The sequence below is a fragment of the Peromyscus californicus genome, unplaced genomic scaffold (assembly GCF_007827085.1).
Source record: "Peromyscus californicus insignis strain IS unplaced genomic scaffold, ASM782708v3 Scaffold_18__1_contigs__length_77618521, whole genome shotgun sequence".
In the NCBI taxonomy this organism is placed as follows: domain Eukaryota; kingdom Metazoa; phylum Chordata; class Mammalia; order Rodentia; family Cricetidae; genus Peromyscus; species Peromyscus californicus.
Window position 1 is genome coordinate 52,645,069 of NW_026294480.1, and position 20,707 is coordinate 52,665,775.

General features: G+C 39.6%; 1 protein-coding gene across 3 annotated transcripts in view; it reads right to left on the reverse strand.

Moving 5' to 3' along the window:
* The window catches only part of Srek1 (splicing regulatory glutamic acid and lysine rich protein 1), a 32,360-nt gene extending 11,694 nt beyond the window's left edge, over positions 1 to 20,666 (reverse strand). Inside the window, exons 1-7 of one of the 3 annotated variants that reach the window (XM_052743399.1) lie at positions 20,397 to 20,666; positions 12,775 to 12,908; positions 7,475 to 7,590; positions 5,203 to 5,367; positions 4,571 to 4,749; positions 2,840 to 2,970; positions 1,881 to 1,995 (exon numbers count right to left, since the gene is read on the reverse strand). In XM_052743399.1, coding sequence (XP_052599359.1) covers positions 1,881 to 1,995; positions 2,840 to 2,970; positions 4,571 to 4,749; positions 5,203 to 5,367; positions 7,475 to 7,590; positions 12,775 to 12,908; positions 20,397 to 20,557 — 1,001 coding nt within the window. In that variant the 5' untranslated portion in view covers positions 20,558 to 20,666. Of the gene's footprint in view, positions 1 to 1,880; positions 1,996 to 2,839; positions 2,971 to 4,570; positions 4,750 to 5,202; positions 5,368 to 7,465; positions 7,591 to 7,876; positions 12,727 to 12,774; positions 12,909 to 20,396 lie in introns of those variants that run through there. The other 2 variants (XM_052743398.1, XM_052743400.1) reach the window with 2 other exon arrangements.
* Between the last annotated feature and the right edge of the window lie 41 nt (positions 20,667 to 20,707).

Consider the following 20,707-nt stretch of genomic DNA (forward strand, 5'->3'; position numbering starts at 1 on the left):
AACAGAAACCCTAACTAAGATATCAGTCTTTTATTACTCTTCAGCAGTTTCATACTTCCTTGATATTCTTTATCCAGTCAACAGGTGGCAATCCATCACCCATCCTGGTATTCATGGTCATTACACTGCTGTATCTGTTCTACTTTCCTGCTTCAACTCTGGTTCCTTCCTACTGCACTTATTTTCTGGGCATTCTTGAGACAATGTCTTGCTATACAGGTTTGGCAAAGCTGGTATTTACTCGCTATGGAGACCACACTGGATTAAATATGAAGCACTTGATTTTGAGCTTGCCCCAGTAAGAACTTGGAGACAGTAAAGTACCCGAAGGGGATTTTGTAAACTATGTATGTACAATACCATTAAAAGTACAGCTTACCAAAGTCAAAGAAAGAACACTCTATTTTCCTATCTCATCTTTGAATCGCCTTGATCACCAAAGAAAAACAAACAAGACGGAAGGTGCTCATGAGGCTTCTCCTGAAGCCCTCCTCCTTTAATCCCCTACTTTGCACATGCATGCACACATCTATGTCCCTGTCTCAAGACTTGAGTGACTCAGCAGCAAAGAAGACTCCCTACATCCAGGCATTGTGGTGGTTTGAATGAAAGTGGCCCCCATAAGCCTATAGGGAGTGATACTATTAGGAAGTGTTGGAGGAAGTGTGTCACTAGGGGTAGGCTTGAGGTTTCAGAAGCTCAAGCCAGGTCCAGTGTGGTTCTATCTTCCTGCTGCCTGAGGATCCAGATGTAAAACTCTCTGCTACCTCTCCAGCACCATGTCTGCCCAGATGACACCATGCTTCCCAATCTGATGATAATGTACTAAACTTCTGAACTGTATAAGCCAGTCCCAATTAAATGTTTTCCTATACAAGAACTGCCATGGTCATAGTGTCTCTTCACAGCAACAGAAACCCTAACTAAGACATGCATGATTCTCAAGTAACTTGCATATCAAAGCAGGACCCGCTGCAATTTGCATCTAAGGTATCATTTGCATCAAACACAAAGCAATTACATATAAAAGAAAAAGAAACTAAAGTTATGATCACAAACAGGACAGAAAGAACTTAAGAGAAGGATGGCACTGGTGCTCAGACCACGGAGAGAAGAGCTGCAACCTGAGCACTACTTCCAGCGTTAGCCTGTCTCACAAAGGAGAGTGGAAACCTTCTGTGGAGTATAGAAGGTTGGTTTACGGCCAGGTGGTGGGGACGCATGCCTTTAATCCCAGCACTCGAGAGACAGAGCCAGGAGGATCTACAGAGTAAGATCCAGGACAGGAACCAAAACTACACAGAGAAACCCTGTCTCGATTTAAAAAAAAAAGGCTAGTTTACAAAAAAATCGAGTATAAAACATACGAAAATAGGAAAAACACTTTTAAAACTAAAGACTATCAAAAATTAAAAATCAATTTGAGCTGGGAAACAGTGACGCATGTCTTGAATCCCAGCACTTGGGAGGCAGAGGCCAATTTCTGAGTTCAAGGCCAGCCTGGTCTACAGAGCAAGTTCCAGGAGAGCCAGGGCTACAGAGAAACCAGGTCTCAAAAGTCCAAAAACCAACCAACCAAATAAACAAAAAAGAACTAATCTGAAAACCTTTCTTTCCTTTGAGCACATGGCAAGAGAAAAATGGACCAGGCAGCAACTGGTGTACCCCGTAACTACAGCATTATGGGTAGAGCACTGGTTAACAGTAAACAACTGGTGTACCCCTAACTACACCATTACCCGTAGAGCATTGGTTAACAGTAAGCACACCACCAGGTAAGTAGTACACTAAGGAAATTTCTCAGTTCTAGCAAGTCAACATCTCAACCCTCTGATATACATACAAAACTGGAGAACACAGCATCGGCAGCAGAGTCTCACCTGTGCTTGGACTGCGACCTCTTCCTTTGAGAGTGGGATTTTGAGCTAGACCTGGACTTTGAGCGAGTGTGCGAACGGGATCGACCGCCTTTCCTTTCATTGCTCTTTCCAGACTCTGGGAGGAAAAAACCACTTTGCAGCGTAAGCTCAGAACAATTAAAGATCCCAATTAATAATTAGGCACAAGTGGAATATACCACATATAGTGCAAGGGGCCTACTCTCTGTACATCCTCCTCCTGTGCAATTATCCTTCAGAAACATCCAAGAAAGTCATTGCATAAACTCGTTGAGTGCAGCCACCCTGCAGCAGTACATATAAACCAGATGATTATAAACAGCTGTTCGTAGTATTTTGTTGCTGCCATAACGTATGATTAAACATGTCTGCAATTCCTACGACAGTGAGGCTAAGACCTTCCTGCATTTATTTTGTTAGAATTGAAGCTAAGTTTCAAGTGTTAATTTAGGAAATCTAATTAAAGCTAAATCACAAAGACATTTTTAGAGTGGATTTTAAAGTATTTAGCAACACAAAAATTTGAGTAAGTTTTACTTTCATCTTGCAAAACTGAGTGTGTTTTTTCTAAATCATATGTCCTTTCTCTTGTCTTAAAATTAAGACTTTGAGGGAAAGTCAAGCTGCCTATTTTTAGCACTTTACACATTATTCTTTCCTTTTTAGCCTCACAGTACTAACACTCACACCCTGCCTCTATCTAGCCAACCAACTTCAACACCGACTTGCTGTCACAGAGAACTCCCTAAGCTGGTGTGTCAGCTCAGCAGTAGCAAAGTCGGTCTGTGCTGGCCTGCTCTGAGCCCACTGACTACTTCTTGGGTTTCAGTCTTCTCATTTGTGCAATGAAGGAACTGAGCAGTGTGATCCTAGAACTCCTTCCAGCTCTCAGAGTCTACACTCTTTAGACTGTGACTATGCAACAACAGCGTGGGCCTTACCTGGTTCAATAGCTGCTGAGATAAATGACTGAGCCTCCCGCACTCGCTTCATTACTTCTTCTAACTCCTTAGCTGCAGCCTGAGGTGTCATCTCAGGAGGCTTTACTATTGCATTGTTGGAGTGATTTATTCTAAATTAAAAATATTAGTATATCACAAACACACCACAGTTTATAAAACATGAACCAACTGTTAGTATGATACATATCTATTTATAAATCTAAGGGTATCTCAGCAGCACATAAGGAAATAAAATAGCTAAATACAGAATAGCCAACAGCAACCTCAGAAAACCATGATTAACTACTCATCCACACCGACCATCATTTCTTGATTAAACAAAGAACTGAAGTCTACCTTACTTCTTCAACAACTGAAAGACTACTACAAGTGCTTTTGCATATACCTTTAGAAAAAATGACAATCCTGGCATGGCCATACAGTTTATAAAAAATATAAGTCTCTATGTATTTACTTGGTTGGGTCTGAACAGCTGCGGGACTGGCGGGTGAGAGAGATTTGTCCTGACCATGGGCCAGACAGGACCAAAAAAACTCTAGCTACAAATGACTTCTTTTTTTTCCTCCTGGTTTTTCTGCATAGCCCTGGCTGTCCTAGAACTCACTCTATAGACCAGGCTGGCCTCAACTCACAGAGATCTTCCTGCCCCTGCCTCTCAAGTGTTGTGATTAAAGGTGTACCACCACCACCAGGCATGGACCACTTCTATCCTTAATTAGATTCTGCTAATAACCTGCATACCCCGACAGGACGAAGGGGAAGCCAACTACATGGCCATTTTATTCAACACTGCCCCATGTCTAAGTCAGACATAGCTTCAGAGTTGAAAGGCATCTGGTAAACCTCCCCTAGCGGGCAAGGTGGCTTCTGTAACACACACAGACACACCTGCTGTGTCTAGCTTACCCATTCCACACTGAGTAGACTGAGTACCCGATAACAGTGACTCATCATTTAAAAGTAATATCCCACATGGCGGGGGTGGCGCACACCTTTAATCCTAGTACTTGTGAGGCAGATGCAGGTGGATCTCTGTGAGTTTGAGGCCAGCCTGGTCTACAGATCGAGTTCCAGGAAAAGTTCCAAAGCTACACAGAGAAACCCCGCCTCAAAAACACCAAAAAAAAAAACCAAAAAAACAAAAAAAAAAAAAAAAATAAAATAAAAAGTAAAATCCCATCAAACTATTAACTAAGAGATCAACCTATAAAACTCAAACCCACATTCACCCTAATAACCTGTATGAAATTTAATTTCTGGTCTTGAGTATCTGAAAATTGATATGCAATTTTTACAAACAAGGACGGACATGAGCAGATTAAGTCACAATGTCTCATTTAAAACACTTCTAAATACTTAACGCTACTTTCTTTGTAGGATTCTTATTATAAGAAGTTCTGTAGTTCAATTACAAACTAAGTTGCCCTTACTCTACAATCAGCACAAAACAAACCTGACTTACAGAACTGTACAGGAAAATACCTGAAGCCATTATGTACCATATACAAACAGTTAGTGGCCAACTAGATATTAAAAACAGAAAAGACATCTTCAAATATAACATGCTACAGTGTCATGCATTTCACGTATATTTAACAGTCTCTTCCTTTCCATAAATTGCCCATAACTATTTTTTAAAAACCTTAATTAAATCAAACACTTTATAACTTTTTCAAAACCATTAAAATGTCTTGGTTGAAGATTTCTTACTTCAGTGGCCTGTCTCCAAACATAACTCCATTAAAAGCAAGGGCCCTTGGTACAGAATTTTGGTCTGCAAATTCCACAAAAGCAAACCGAGTGGGCTGAGTCTCATCACCTGCCATCCGAACAAACTTCACTTCTCCAACTTGTTTAAAAAATTCAAGTAGTTGATCAGCTGTCGTTGTCTGAGGAAGCAGAGGGACACTTTAATACAGTATACTCTTTTTTTCTTTTTAAAATCAGGTAAATAAGCAGTTTACATTTGCAGGGAGAAGGGAGGACATTTTCTTTAGTGACGGGGCCACTGGCAAGGTTCCCATGCTCCTGTCAATAGCCCCTTACCTATGCTTCTCTAAGATCTTGATTACACTTCCTGGGTCACAAGAAACTCGTGAGAGTAGAAGGGGGACTAGCTGGGAGGAAAAGGGGACCAGTGGGGGTGGAGGAGTCACAAGAGAGTAATGGGGAAAATGATCATGACCAAAATATATGCATGCATGAAAACATCATAATGAAACCAATTATGTAAGATATGCTAATAAAAATAAATTTTAAGAATAAGTAAACAATACTTTATCAACAGAATTTTTAAGAAGAAAGAATAAGCAGCTACTGCCACTCAGTTTCTTCTTAGTTACCTGAGAATTCAAATTTCCAACATAGACTGTTCTCCTAATTTCATCAATTTTTGAAGGATCCACATTTCCCATAAGTGGTGGCTGTGGGATCTCTCCGAGTGTTGTAATATTGGGGTCCAGTGCTGCTGCCGGTATGGCTCCCAAACTGCTAAGCGAAACACCAAGCTATAAAAAACAAAAGTAAACCATAAGGCACAGTTCTCATTAGTGACCAAAGCATTGTTCTTTAATCTTGCTACCAGTACCAACTCAACATGAATGTGAGTAAAATTTAAGCTACATGTATCTGAATTATTAGGAGTGAGATCACATTCGTTTTTTAATACAACGTCTTTACCCTTAAACTGATACTAAAACTGAACACTAATTTTCAGTGTTCAAGGTAGTTACAATCTGTGATTTCCTTCAACAGGATTACTGTACGGACACTGTAGGAAAGAGGTAAGGTTACATTTCTGAGAGCCTGTAGTCACAATAGCCCAGTCCATCATACATTCATTACAGAACTTTCTCATGTGCCTGTCTGATATTCCCTCAGTCAACACATGTTAACACTGAATGCATGGTCAGCAAAACAACTCTGAAGCTTTTCTACATTTTCATCATTAAGGACTCTTTTTTTTTTTTTGGTTTCTCGAGACAGGGTTTCTCTATGTAACAGCCCTGGCTGTCCTAGAACTCACTCTGTAGACCAGGCTGGCCTAAACTCACAGAAATCCTCCTGCCGCTTCCTCCTGAGTGCTGGGATTAAAGACGTGCGCCACCACAGCCCGGCTCTTTTATATATAGATATAACATTTATATTTATGTGGGTATATATGAGTTTATGTACACCACAAAGGTGCCAAAAGAGGGTATTGGATCCCCTAGAACTGGAGTTCCAGAAGCTGAGCCATCTCTCTAGGCCCCATGGGATAATCTTTCTAGAACATTAGTAAAAGCAGTTTTCAGAACCTATCTTAGGAAACATGATAATTTTAAAGTATTTTTAAACTAGAAGAAACAGAAGCTCTCAGAATTTGAAAACATTTTCTGCATTTGGCAGAAGTAAAAAAAAAAAAGTTTTTTCAAGGAAAACGTACAACCACATTTCTACTTGTGCTACTCATAAAACTATCACTGACAATATGTGCAAATATAATGTAAATGACTAGATTTAACGACTGTTAAATAAAAGCAGTTTCAAAGGTGAAAAACCAATGTCATTTATTCTTGTTATAGAGGCCAGTCTGATCTTTTGGAAAACATGCTAGAGTCTAATCAACTTAAAAATAAAATTCAAATGCTTTCTATGATCTAAAAAGCCCTACAAAGTCAGTGTCCTATCCAACCTCAAACACCTAGTTTTCTCTCCTCACTATGCTCCAGCCAAATTAACCAGCATGGGTTCCTCAAACACATTCAATTAAAAATCATTTTGGGAAAAAAAAAAAATCTGCAAAGCTGAGTGGTGGTACATCTTTAATCCCAGCACTCAGGAGGCAGTGGCAGGCAGATCCTGTAAGTTCAAGGCCAGTCTGGTCTACAGAGGAGGCTCCAGGACAGCTGAGGCTACATAGAGAAACCATCTCAGGGGAGGAAAAAAAATCATTTTGCTCCTTGGATCATAGTAAAGGTCTCCAGTGAAAGATTGCTATGCAAGATTCAAAGTTTCAGAAGGCACTTCTTGAATCAGGACAAACTGACCATCACAATCATGAAGTCTGCACTCCCTATGGAACACTAGACCACAGTCCTTACTGTTAAAGGGAGTGGGGCTGCAGTCTTCAACACAAAAGCCCAAAGCCCAGCAATGGCTATATAGGTCTTTTTCTAAGAAATCACAAGATATGAATTACTGTTTAATTCTACACAGAGAAACACTCAGATTTTCTTGTCACACCTTGTTCCATCTTCTCAGTCACCAGGTAACCACTTTTCTGAAATGCTTTTGTCCATGACTAATACTCAACTCCTTTTTTAAATGATTTAGTCCTTCTGGTCCTCCAGAATTGGCAAGTGATCTAGCACCTCCAAGTCTATGTTACCTAAAGCACCCAGTGTCCATAACTGATTTTTCTACTAAATAAACCTATTTCAAGTCTCAAATTTGAACAATCCTCAATATTCCAAAGTAATCCCCAAAACAAGCTCCAGTAAGATGACATGGGGTAAACTCTTAAGCATGGGTTTGGAATAGCTGCCATCAAAGAAAGTGAAAATAATTTCCCCTCCTTCCTCAACAGTTTGCACAGGTCAGTGCTTACCCACTGAGAGGACTTACACTACTCACTGCCGTCAGAGGGCTGGAGGTCGGTATGGGAAGCAATCCTGCACCAGGCACCAGGCTGGTCATGGTTGGAGCAGGAGCCAGTAAAGAAAGGGCTTTGGCTTCCTCTGGGATTTTACCTGCAGAGGCAAGTTCCAAATATTATGGAGAGCAGAAACACCACACCAGCTTTACACTATGATTTTACAATTACCCTTGCACTTAAAAAATAATAATAATAAATGAATCTATCTATCAGATCCGTACAAAGAAACAAATAAGAACATAAGTCTTTCCTTTTATCCTGCTCTATTAGGAAAAATAAAAGTGAGCAAAACTTCAAAGACTAACAATCTCATTAATGGAATATTATTTTAAAAACTGAATAATGTAGACAATTATTTAACACTTTGAGCTATGGGTCACCTGTACTGGAAACTTAATGTTCATGAACCAAACGATATCAAGCATGGACGCTTTCCCAGGACGCTGTTTTCGCGGTGATCGAAAGTTGTGTTACACATGACAACCGTTCGTGTTGGCTGCGTCACTAATAGCACACAGAACATCAGATACAGAAAAGAAGAACATTTTTTAAAGTTTAATCCCCAGAAATGGCAAATAACCAAATTAGTCAAAAAAAAAAAGAAAAGAAAAAGAAAAAAACAAATATGTGCGAATTGAACTTTGTTCCATAATGCGTGTCTCTGCCCTGTTACTGAAGCTCCTACTTGTGAGCAGACAATTCTGACACCCTCCAAGACTCCACTCAATTTCAGATAAATACAAGAACAGAAAACTAGAACATGCAATCAGCTTCAATTAAAAAAGGTCCATACCCATTCATCAGTAAGGCACCTCACCAACATCAGTAATGCCTAGAAAGAATCCAATCCCAAAGAAAATGCCTTAGGCATTTGATAAAAAAAATTCATGGGGCTGAACAACATTTCCCCAGTCTCAGGAAACTTATAATACTAACTTTTAGATGCAATTTCGGTATATTTATCTGAATAATAGTAACTAATACTTAAAAACGCTTTTCTTATGAAGCCTGTAATTTTCTAACAGGAGTAATACCAAAATCCCTTTAGAAGTGAAGAAAAATGCCCAAAACTTAAAAAATGAAAAATTTTGTTTCTGAATAAAAAAAAAAGACTAAAACTTTCACATTTTCCCCTATCTTCTTAGCAAAAAAAGTCTATTTCTCAAACTTGATTGCATATATAAATAGCCACTTCTATTAAGAGCATCTAAAAACTGTACTTTAAGAATCAAATATATTGAAAAATATATGTGGCAAGTTTTCAAAGGCATTATGCCTGATTTCAGTGGGAAAATCCTATTTAAAACAACCAGATGTCAGAGAGAAATCTCCAAACAATTTCTGGAAAAACCTCTAAGCATGGATAGAATTCAAGCTGGAATTTAAAACTTTAGATAACGGTTTTAGCTTATGCATAGAAAGAAAATTAGAATCACAGTTTAGTGGCTTTGGCAAATGCATACTTTCTAATTTACAGCATCTAAATTTAACTAATTTCAAAAATGAGGTTATTACTTTAAATTCTGGAGAACAAATTTCTTAACATGCATAATGATAACAAGGTAGGCCTTACTAAAGATATCAAATAACAATGAACTATTAGTTACCACTATTACTATACATCTACATATGCCCACATATACACTATACTATTTATATTATCACATTCATTTTATCTATGAGAAATATTTTTTAAGATTTAAAACCTGAACACCTCTGATGAATAACTGCAGTCCTGAGGTGTGCACTCTATGCTTCAGTACCCTAATTTATGCACCTAAAAGAGTTCCAATGTAGTCATGTGCTCGATTTAATATTGTTTGTCAATAACCAAACCCAGCTATCCAGACAGTAGAGGCTACACAGACAATAAGGTATTAGACATGAGCCAAGCTCATTACTTCGAACTGTGAGGCCTCAGTTCTATCTTAAATATCAGCAGGCTATCAGATTCTCCCTGCCATTCATGACAATAAACTGTTAAAAATCAGTAACTATAAGCTCAGTATTATTTGTCTTATTCTATTAAAGATACTTTAAGAAAATTTCCATTGCTTTATTTCCAAAATAAAATTTATCTTCTAAAACTCTAGTAGAGTATATGGAGTAAAAACAAGTGAGCATTTAGCATTTTCCCCAAACTACACTTGAAAGAAAACTGAGGCAAACATCTCTCACACAACTGTGAGTCCTGACTTCATAATCCACTTGAAAAGCTAGTAACCTCTGAAGAATTCTCAACAAAAAAATTCAAGCAAACAAAAAAACATGCATGCAAATAAATAACCAACAGTTTTCTCCAATATCCATTCCCCAGAGGCAACAGAAGGCTTCTTAAGACCAAGCTAATAGAAGACAAAGACCTCCCCCTACCTTCGGATTGTTAAAAGAAATGCACTTAATTTTCCTTGGTGCTTTTATATGCCTACAGTTCTAGGGGAAGGATAAAAATTAGAAGCCATCAGTTGGTTTTATGAGAGATGTAGACTTGGGGAAAAATAATAAGCACTGAGCCCATCAGAAAATGTCCCTACGGTTCTAGTCAAGTGTTTTAATGTTTGAAGATCAAAGTGCACCTCAACCCGCCAACACCAATTAAAAGACCCTGGGCATCTATCTTCACAGCACTGCACTCTACCTTACTGCACGGCAATTCAGTTCATCTCAAAGTTGAGCTCTGTTCATCCTTCCCCCATAAATATACAACACGTTATGAATTCTTAATGGAATACCATTTACAAAGAACTGGAAAACCAGCTCACAAGTTAAAAGTGAGAGAGATTTAACAAAACAAAAACAAAACAAAACAAAAAAGGGACAAAATAAAAAGAAATGAAATGAAAGTAAAACAATAAAAACAGAGACAGGGCGTCCATCTTCTGCGGCTCAGACTCCGATCTCATTTCCCCAATGAAGGTTTCACTTGGCGGCAGGTTTAGTGGCATGGCAAACAATGCCTGACTCAGGCAAGTGTAACAGGTCTGCCTTGGCCAGTCTAGTCATCTAATAATGCACAAATATCACATAGAGAAAACATACAAAACCAAATTAATAGTCAAAATCCATCTACCAGAAAATGTGGACATAAAGTTATGACTGATGATTAGGCTCACACCTGCTATGTTGATCTTATTTTTTCTAAGTGTTAACATTTATAAAAAGAAATCTGAAATGCACGCAACAACAAAAAGAGGTCATATTTAGACAAGTATATTTTATTCAAAATGGCATGTTTTATTAACTATAGTCCATGCTCAATGGGTATCACACACGTCACTTTTCCACCCTCTTCTCACATTACTGTCTCTGAAAACGAGTACAGTGTTCTACATGGCCCTCCCTTCTCGTTCCCACCCAGTGCTGTGCTGTTTCTACGGCATGGAAGCGCGCAGGGATTCGAGTGCACAGGGCACACGCAGCACCGCCCCACTGCCTCCTCTCTGAGCCTCCTCCACTGCATACTTCATTTGCTCCTCACTCTGCTCTTTTTCATAAAACAATGCATTACGTCTTTGCTGGCAGTGCATGATCAGGCTTAACAGCTGTGAAAGTCATCAGCTGTAGTTGACAAAACTAATAAAAAATGTCTATCAGTCTCTTCCTGATACCAGTTATGTGGAAATACAAAAATGCAGTAAATGTTTAGATTTGCATGTACAAAAATGGTAAAATTTTCTCTCAAAATGATAGCATTAAAAATATTTAAGAGCTATAACTGATTGTGTTTTTATAAATATCTACCAAGTAAACAAATGACTTCCATGTGCTCATAACCTTGAAAGTTTTGTACAAATCAGAGTTTCTCTGATTGTATGGGATTAACGCAAGGTTCCAACAATGATTTAAAACTCTTCCTTCAAAATCAGCAATGATAAAAGTCAACACTATAAATTTCTGATATTTCCAGTTAAGAAATCTACTGAAGTATTTCAATCTGTGCAGTTTCACGCCATGAAACTTTGTAGAATTAATACCTCTTCCTCTCCCACCTTACTCCCCAACTTGGGGCTCACTGTGCTCTTAAAGAGTAACAGATAAGAATCTACTCAGCAAATAATTTACTTTAATCCATCTTCTCTCTCTACTCTAACCCTTGAAACATGAGAAATATGCTTTCAAATTTATCTGGGGAAAAAAAAAACCAGAACTTCCTGTTCTGGAATTTCAAAATTACCAGTCTGGGAGGAGTTGTATCTTATAGCTCTTAACATTCCAAAACAGGCATTCTAAAACAAGCAGAAAACTCCCAAAGTGCAGCAAATTCCTGATGCACTAAGTAACTTCAATGTTAACCTAATAACTACAACAAGTTTTTAAAATTACATATAAAAAGTTCATTGAATTGTTTCTAGCATACTTTTATGCTATAAAATAGTTACTATCGGCTAGCAAAAAAAAAAAAAGTTCATTTCTAAGGACATGTAAATTTAGAAGATAACCAAATTTTAAACACTATATATATATATATATATAAAAGCCAGTCAGTACTCTAAGTTAATTGTACATTAAAACTGTCAAAATCAGAAGCCAATTTATACATGAATGACTCTAGAAAAACAAAATTTTTAATCATAATTAGCTCTTAAAGCAATACAAGACATAAAATTTAACAGATAACTAGAAGGCCTTTGGCCCTGCTCCCACCTTTCACATCACTCCTGATGGAGGCTTTAAAAATTGCTTTCCAGTTACCCTCCCCAATAAAAGCCAATCAAAGAAAAAGTTCTAAGTGTATAGCAAAAATTACACTAAATTATGAAACCATAATCTTGTAACAATTGAGAGAAACTACCTTCACAGGATATTTGAAAAAATAAACCGAGTACTTTTCAAATAAATATAAAAATATCACAACCCCAATTTGGCTGAATGTATAGTGTTTTGTTGGGAAACTCTTAACTCTGTCCCATGAGTATATACTTACATATGCATTTTAAATACTTTTCCATACCAACTTAAGTTTTTAAAGTCCAAAAAGCTCTTCTTACAATCTGCAAACTGGCTACAGAAAAGCCAAAGTCAACTATAAAGGGCAAATATTTAATCAATTTTCTAAATGTTCAGTTGTAAAATTTCAAATATCCATAAGTAATGAACTAACCACTTCAATATACTTTTCTATCAGGTGTTTTTTCTTCTCCAAATTTCATTCTCGTTTTCACACACACAAATGTGAGTGTGCACAACAGACTTGCACATAGAGTACTGGCCAATTTCTAGGAAAGTCAAACAGACAGGACAGATATTAAAACAGTAAGAGAAAACATGAGATACCAACCTTCTGCACAAGGAACTACTATCAGAGCTCTGTCAATAAAAACCGTGTTAGTTAGATGCTGGGCCACACCAACACTGGATGGGTCACGAAACTTAATATAACATACTTTGGAGGAAAAAGCAAGAGGTGTGTTGCTGCAAGATAAAAAGAAAACAAATGGATTAATAAACATTTGCATGGTTTGATAATTTTCATTTGAAATTTCTTTCTTACACCAGACTTAGGTAATTTTCATTGGTAAAGATGATTAGCACAAGAAACAACAAATTTTAGTCATTTAATGCTGACTTGTCTGACAAAGCAGAAGTCAATCTAGGCTTGTCTACAAAACCCTTTTGATGAGTGAAATTTAAAATCAGTCAGTCCTTAAGTGACATTCCAAAACAGCTATCATGTTCTCAGGCAAAATTCCTTTACAGAAGCACCTATTTTCAAGACTTCACACTGCAGCTTCTCCCAACCCTATCTCATTACACAACATTCATAACATAAAAGCCAGAGCTAAAGCCAGAGCTAGTAGGAACATGGGAGGCCCTGGGTTCACTGCCAATAATGAAAAAGAAATCACTTCAAAATGATCATTCAATCAGGTAACATGGAATTAAACGAGGAGTTTCTGCATATACCAGATGGCTTTAGGCTACAGAAAAATGTGCTTTTGGGGACAAAAACAAAAGGTTTTTACAAACAAATGTTAATATAATTTATTTTGCAAAATAGTAGACATTCTAGCCCATTTGATTCAACTCAATCTAAACAGACCTACGGTAAAAAGGAACCAGGATGTTGAAGAGAGTTTGTCTATAATATGATCTTACCTCGATATATTAAAAAATCACTACCTTCATGGCACTATGTTGTTATCTATACTATTTCTCATTAAAACACTGAATAACTGTTTAACTAGTAATTACAAAGTCACCTTTTAAAAAAAGATTTATTTTATTTTTAAGTGTGTGTACACATGTGAATGCTGGTGGCCATGAAGTCCAGAAAAAGGCTGGAACTGGAGTCACAAGTGAAGTGCCTAAGAGGGTGCTGAGAACCTAACACGAGTATGTGCTCTAACCACTATAAACCATCTTTCCAGCCCCCTCCACAGTCATTTATTACTAAATTTGTTCTCTGTAATCCTTCACATATAGCAACAAATCCATCTTTCAAACAATGTGGACTAACATTAAACGGTTAAAGTTACAGTTACACTATCAACCTGTGATGGTTAGCATTGCTAGTCAAACTGACTGGGTCCACAATCACCAAAGAGACAACTGTATGTGCTATGATCTAGATTAGAGGAGTTGCAGTGGCACCATTTCCTGGGCTAAGGTCCTCTACGACATTAAGGAGAACAACCAGATCCCAGAGCCTGCCTGCTGAGTATTAACTATACTTGGATGCACCCTTACCTCAGTAAGCTTGCCCTGTATCCTGTATTTTTTTAGTTAAAAGTCAGTCACATTTTTCTGGTCTGATATCTGGGAGGCACTAGTATTATAGTAATTGACACTATTCACCAAAATTTCCAATGCTCCTTTTAAGTGCATGGTAAAATTCCACTTTTCTGCTTCATGAACTTAGTTATGTGCATATAATTTGCTTTGGTGGAGTAACTATCAACAGAACTAACATCTCGATTCTGCAGAAGCCTTACGAGCCACGGTTTAGCTCTCTTCCTCTGCCACAGCCACCAGCAATGTTCAAGATGTCTACTTCATCTCAGAGCGCTTCACTGGGGCCAGGCCTCAGTGCAAACTACCAAAGCTTGTTAAGAAATAATCTCTCTTGTCAAACAGAGACTTGGGTTGCCAATCCCGAGTCACTCCTGATCCTTGACCTTTCCAACTTCCTCATCCAACCGTCAATAAATCCTGAGATCATTTCCCAAACACAGTCTTTCCTCATTCTCACTTCAGTGCAGGACCTCAGCAGTGCACACCTAGATTATTTTACAGTTTCCTAACCAATCACTCTTTGTCTAATTTTAATCCCTTATTAATGGTCTTCCACAGAAGTGCCAGTGTGATCCTTAAACCCTAAATTGTATCACATCCCTTAAGAGTAAATTTCCTTGGAGGCACCTTTGTGTTCCTGCTTCATTTTATATCTATCCAAAATTCCAGACATACATGTGGTTTCTAGAACACATCCTGAGTAAGAACATAATCTGAACACGAGGACTCGGTACATGCTGCTTCACTCAGATTCAGATCTCCCCTCTCTCTCTCCTGAAATGAATTCCATTTTTCTTCAAGACTCCAAGTTTCAAGTCCCCTGTAAACCATCCAAAGATATCACAGGCCACAGGCACCCCTCGCTGAGCATTATATGCAGTTTAAGCACAGGCATTACTACAATTTATTTGAAACCCCAACACATTCTATAAGTTTCTCTAGGCACGAATGACTAGTCACTTGCCACAAGAGCTCATTTCACTGGCTGACCAACACCACCTAATTTGGGTAGGCAGGCTTGACCTAACAAATGAACTCAAAACAATCAGAATGTAGCTTGTGTCCGATGAAGGAGGAGTATAGAGTAGGTCCACAAAGACACAAAGAAGATACACAAAAACAGTCTCTTGAGAGAAAAAGGCAGAGTCACTTTGCTGCCACCTTTCTGATTCCCAGGCCCAGGACACAGGAGGCCTCCTTGCTCTATGGCTATTACAGCCTTTATTCTCCAATTTAGCAAAGAACTTTATTAAACAATGTCGGTACTTATGTGGGATTGATAACACCTTCTGTCCTTGCCAGCTAAAGCAAGTTAAAAGCCTATTAAAGGTCTAGGAATTGCAACAGGAGTATGTTTAGCCCTCTAATCAAGAGTCTGACAAGCCATCATTAGAGCTACAGTTCCCACGTTGGCTGACTCTTTTGTGAAAAAAATACAAACCTAAAGAGTCACTACTGAAAATGAAAAAAAAAACGCATCCTAGATATCTCTAGTTAAAACCCACTTCACGCCAGGCGGTGGTGGTGCACGCCTTTAATCCCAGCACTCGGGAGGCAGAGCCAGGCGGATCTCTGTGAGTTCAAGGCCAGCCTGGGCTACCAAGTAAGTTCCAGGAAAGGCGCAAAGCTACACAGAGAAACCCTGTCTCAAAAAAACCCACTTCCCTTTACATTTAATAAAGCAGCCCAATTTATAAAGAAACTATATGGAAGATTAAGTTTAAGAACCCTGGGAACTGATTTCAAAGTGGTCTACTCTAAAGAGCACTATCATGTAAGGTATATAGTACAGCAGTTCTCAACCTTCCTAATGCTGAGATCCTTTAATACAGTTAGTTCCTCATGTTGTGGTGACCCCCAACCAGAAAATTATTCTGTTGCTACTTCATACCTATAATTTTGCTACTGTTACAAATCATAATGTAAATATCTGTTTTCCAATGGTCTTAAGTAATCCCTGTGAAAAGGTCATGTGACCCCAAAGGGGTCACAACCCACAGGTTGAGAACTGCTTTAGAGGATCTATCAAAATCACATGAACAAAGAGTTGTATGCATGAAATTATTAAGCAGCATAACATTTATCTAAGTACTCCAATAGCATTTTGGATGGCACAATTCTAAACCTTTCCTATGAACTGCTGACATTACCTACAGACCTACAATGAATGACTGCTGACGACCAGACACTTCCAAATGTACCTAGCTTAAATTCATTTATTTATAATCAAAAATTAAAACCATGGCCAACATATAATGACAGAATTTTAAAAAACACTCAACATAGCACATGTCTTTAAATATTACTTTAAAGCACAGCAATATGCAAAACGCTTATTACAGATTAAGTAAAAAAGGCTTATAATCACAGTGTATGAATCCTTGGATCACACTGTATTATAATAAGCACATATAGGGAACCAGAAGAAAAAACACGCTAATGGAAGGAGTTCGGTGGGGTGATGTAAGGACACAGACTTTATTTCTTTTTCTCCATTCGATATAAAATGGCTGCTATGGTAGGTTCTGAAGTAACCCCCAAAGGGCTCTGGTGTTGAAGGCTCCTCCTCAGCTGTTGGTGGTACTTAGCTTACACAGATGAATGCACTGATAGGAAGTGCGGGCTGGCTAGAGCACTAGGGTGCAGCTTTAAGGAGACTTTATCTTGTCCCTGGCTCCTTCCTGGGGTCTGTCTCTATTTCCTACCCACCATCGTTATTTCTGCCTGGCCATAGGCTGAATCAGCAGAGTCTGTCAGCACAGACTGAAACCTCCGAAATCCTGAACCAAAGTAACTCCCTGCTTGATGAGCTTAGGTGTGTTGCCATGGCAACAAAAAAGACAGACACAGCACATGTTATTTCTCTAAGTGAACTAAGTTACTGTAAGTAGTTATAGGCTTTTACTGTTGTTCTTTAAACTTTGAAAACCAGAGAAGAAACCAGAGCAAGCAAGAAAGACTGCAAGTGAAAATCTTCCCAGTGTTAGAAATCAAAAGAATTACCCTTGGAGGGCCGGGTGTTAGTCAACTGAAGGAAGGCACAGGGAACTTACAGGATGCAGATACTTCCCCTTCTGTGTGCTTGCTACGTTGCTCTGTTTAAACTCTAAAAATTCATTGAGCTGCACACCATGATGTTCATTTTTCTGTATAAATATTATATCACAATGAAAAGTTTACTGAAAAAAGCAATTTGTATAAAATAGGTTTTCATGGACTATGAAATTCAACTATTGTGCAAAAAGTTGGACAGTAATTCTGGATATTTAATTATCTGGCAACACAAAAAAGAATGACAAATAATCCTTAACAAGTTCAATGAATGTCTACATAAATTCTTTTTTAATTTTCTGTATTATCTGTGCAAGTGTGTGCACACGGGGTGGAACTGTAGAGAAAGGTCGGAGGACAACTCTGAGGAGCTGAATTCTCTCCTTCCACAATGGTTCTAAAGACTGAACTCAGGGATCAGGCTTAAGAGGCAAGCCTTTTTACCTGGTGAGCCATGTTACTGGCTTGTTTACATGAATGCTTAGTGTTTACAAATTCCAACAAAACTGGCCCCTGAGGAGTCAGTTCAGTGGTAAAGCACCTGCCACACAAGCAAGCAGATCTTCAAGATGCGGGCACTCACACCAAAGCAAGGTGTGGTGGTCTGCATCTGCGGCACCAGGGAATGGAGACAAGCAAATCCCCAGAGGGAGCCAGCTAAGCCCGTCTATAGAAGGGGCTTTAGAGTCAGTGACAGGCTGCTTCAAAGAATAAGGTGGAGAGCAAAAGAGGAGGACACCCAATGTGGACCTATTTTCACATTTCCTAAAGAAATGTATTCCAATTTTAAAGTAAATAACTACTCAACTTCTAAACATTAATCACAAAACAATGTTTATATGACAAACCGAAACAACTATCATTATCTTTGACAAATGTACTATTGACTACAATTTTAGACACGTCAGCGCCAAACTGCAAGTATATCCTACTTGCATAGAACCAGCTAGCATAAATGCATTATGGAGAGGAAAGCCTGCCAATCAAGTTTATCAGTATCTCTGCAAAGCCACAATGAGGCTCCACTCCCGCACTTACGAAAACTAGGGAAAAGTTTTGTCTGGCAACAACTTTGCAAAAGGAATTAGTTTGTGACATACTGACTCTATCTTAACACAAATAGAAAACCTTTTTATTCCCTTTGACCTTTAAACCCCAAATCACATTTTCTCAAGCAGGAAGGAAAATGGGTTTATCAAGCCAGCCCTGAAAGAGAGAGAGGGTAGACTCTTCAAGATGCATCTTCCCAAGTGTATGTTAATAACTGCCAGTGTTACTACCGAAACACAAGCTTCAACCATACAAATGGCACTTCACTAGAATGAAATGTGATGTATTTCTTCAGATACTCCACTATCCTAAAGTTAGTTTACAAGAGTTCAATGGCAGAGTATTTCACTGACTGGCTTCCAACCCTTTCAGGACACAGTCCTCCTCTGAACACTCCTCAATTACTAAATGTTAGGTACTTAAGAGACAGCTGAAAGCAACTTCGAACTCTAAAAAAGATAGCACAAATTTTAATGTCACAGTTAAATCAAACCTTATGCAGTATTCTTATCAAAAATACACTGCTTGAATCTCAGAATGAAGTAACCTGTACAAACTGACTATATGTCGTTCTACAAGATAAACTACCTCATAAAACGTCAACTTCATGAAGTATTTTTTTAAGGTGAGGGAGGGGCCTGTTCTAGACTGAGATAAATAAGTATCATGTGGTCTTGAAGATACACCAGACAAAGGGGGAAGGGAGCTGCATTATTAGAACAAATGAATTCTCTTTTGTTGTTGCTTGTTCTTTGGTTTGGTTTGGTTTTCCTGTACACAGAGAGCCCTGGCTGTCCTGGAACTCACGCTGTAGACCAGGCTGGCCCTGAACTCAAGCGATCCACCTGCCTCTGCCTCTAGAATGCTGGGATTAAAGGCGTGCGCCACCACGCCCAACTAGAACACATGGAATTTTAATAACCAACTGTGCCAACTAATCAATGAATATTGATGGGCATTCAATGTATTACTGTAACTTTTCTGGATGCATGAAATATTTCCAAAAAAAATTAATTTTAAATATCCAAATGCATAAGACATCAATATGCAGTGGTTCCAATACTTAGAGACAGCATTGTTCTATATGCATCCCTATGAAAGAAGCCAAATTCTTTTACCAAAAAATCATGAGTAACAACTTCCCTTTTCCTTCAAATGATTTTAGCATAAAGAACAAAATACTGTGATCTTTTTCTTAAAGTTTATGAGTTCGAGAATGTTAAGAACAGCAAAACCACTACGATCATCTGATTACGAGTTCCTGACTGCATAAGGAAATTTACCACTTCAAGTACACTACTACTTGGGAAGCGATCTCGACATAAAAATGCCAATTAAGAACTGAATCTTAAACACACATACGCAGTAACGATACTTCTGCACTGACTTATACTTTTTGAAGGGTTTGAGCCAGTGTGACCTTCTAGGAGGAAAATTCAGGCTGCTGCCCAAAGGAGGTATTGACGTGATCGTTTAAGATCGTAGATATGGGCTCGGTTAGAAAAACCAAAAAGATGGTAAATGTCTGATCGCCCCGGGGAACAAAAATAGCCCTGATTTCATGCTGTCAACGGCACTCTCATCAGCACTAGCACCCTGACACTAAGACCCTGAGGTCTGGGCCGTTGCGGGCGTTCTCCACGATTTCTCCCAGTGCAAAAACGTTATGAGCCTTTGCCATGAGGGCTGCGGCGGGCCCACCTGCGGCCATCTTAAGTTCGGGGGCGGGGGGGGGGGGGGGCGGACCTAAAGGGCTGGGGGCCCCCAATTCGAAGCCCGGACCTCAACCGCAGTCCCGGAGGCTCGAAAGAGGAAGCCCCTCCTAAGTCCTTCGCAGGCACTGCGCGGAGAGGTTAATCAACAAAATCCCGACGCGGAGAGCCGGGCAACCGGCCGGGTGCCCTCATCAAACATGGCCGCCTAGGTAGAGCCCGCGGTCACGTGACGCCCGCGCTTTCCCCCCCCCAGGCCTCGGCGCCCGAGGTCTCGATGGCGGCGCGCCCCTCCCCCCTCCCCCTCCCCTCCCCCCCCCCCCCGCCCCGCTCCCGCCCGGGCTCCAGCACTCACTCTGGGGGGTAGAGCCGCAGCTCCTCGATATCTCCTAGGAAGGAAAAGAGCGTCCGCATCTGCTCGCTGGTCACCGCCGACGAGAGGTTCGTCACCTGAATCACCGCCGTGGGGAAGAGGCCGAAGCCTAAGCCCAAACCGAAGCCGCCGCCGCTGTTCATCCCGGCCCCGCTGCCGCTGCCTTCCCGCTCCCCCAACGTCCACGACGCGTCAGCGACGGAGCCTGGGAAGCGAGGGCGCGCGGCCGCGAGCGCGCTCCCGCGGGCTAATTCGCAGCGGCGCCGGGCGCGTCTAGCCGCCCACCGCGCAAC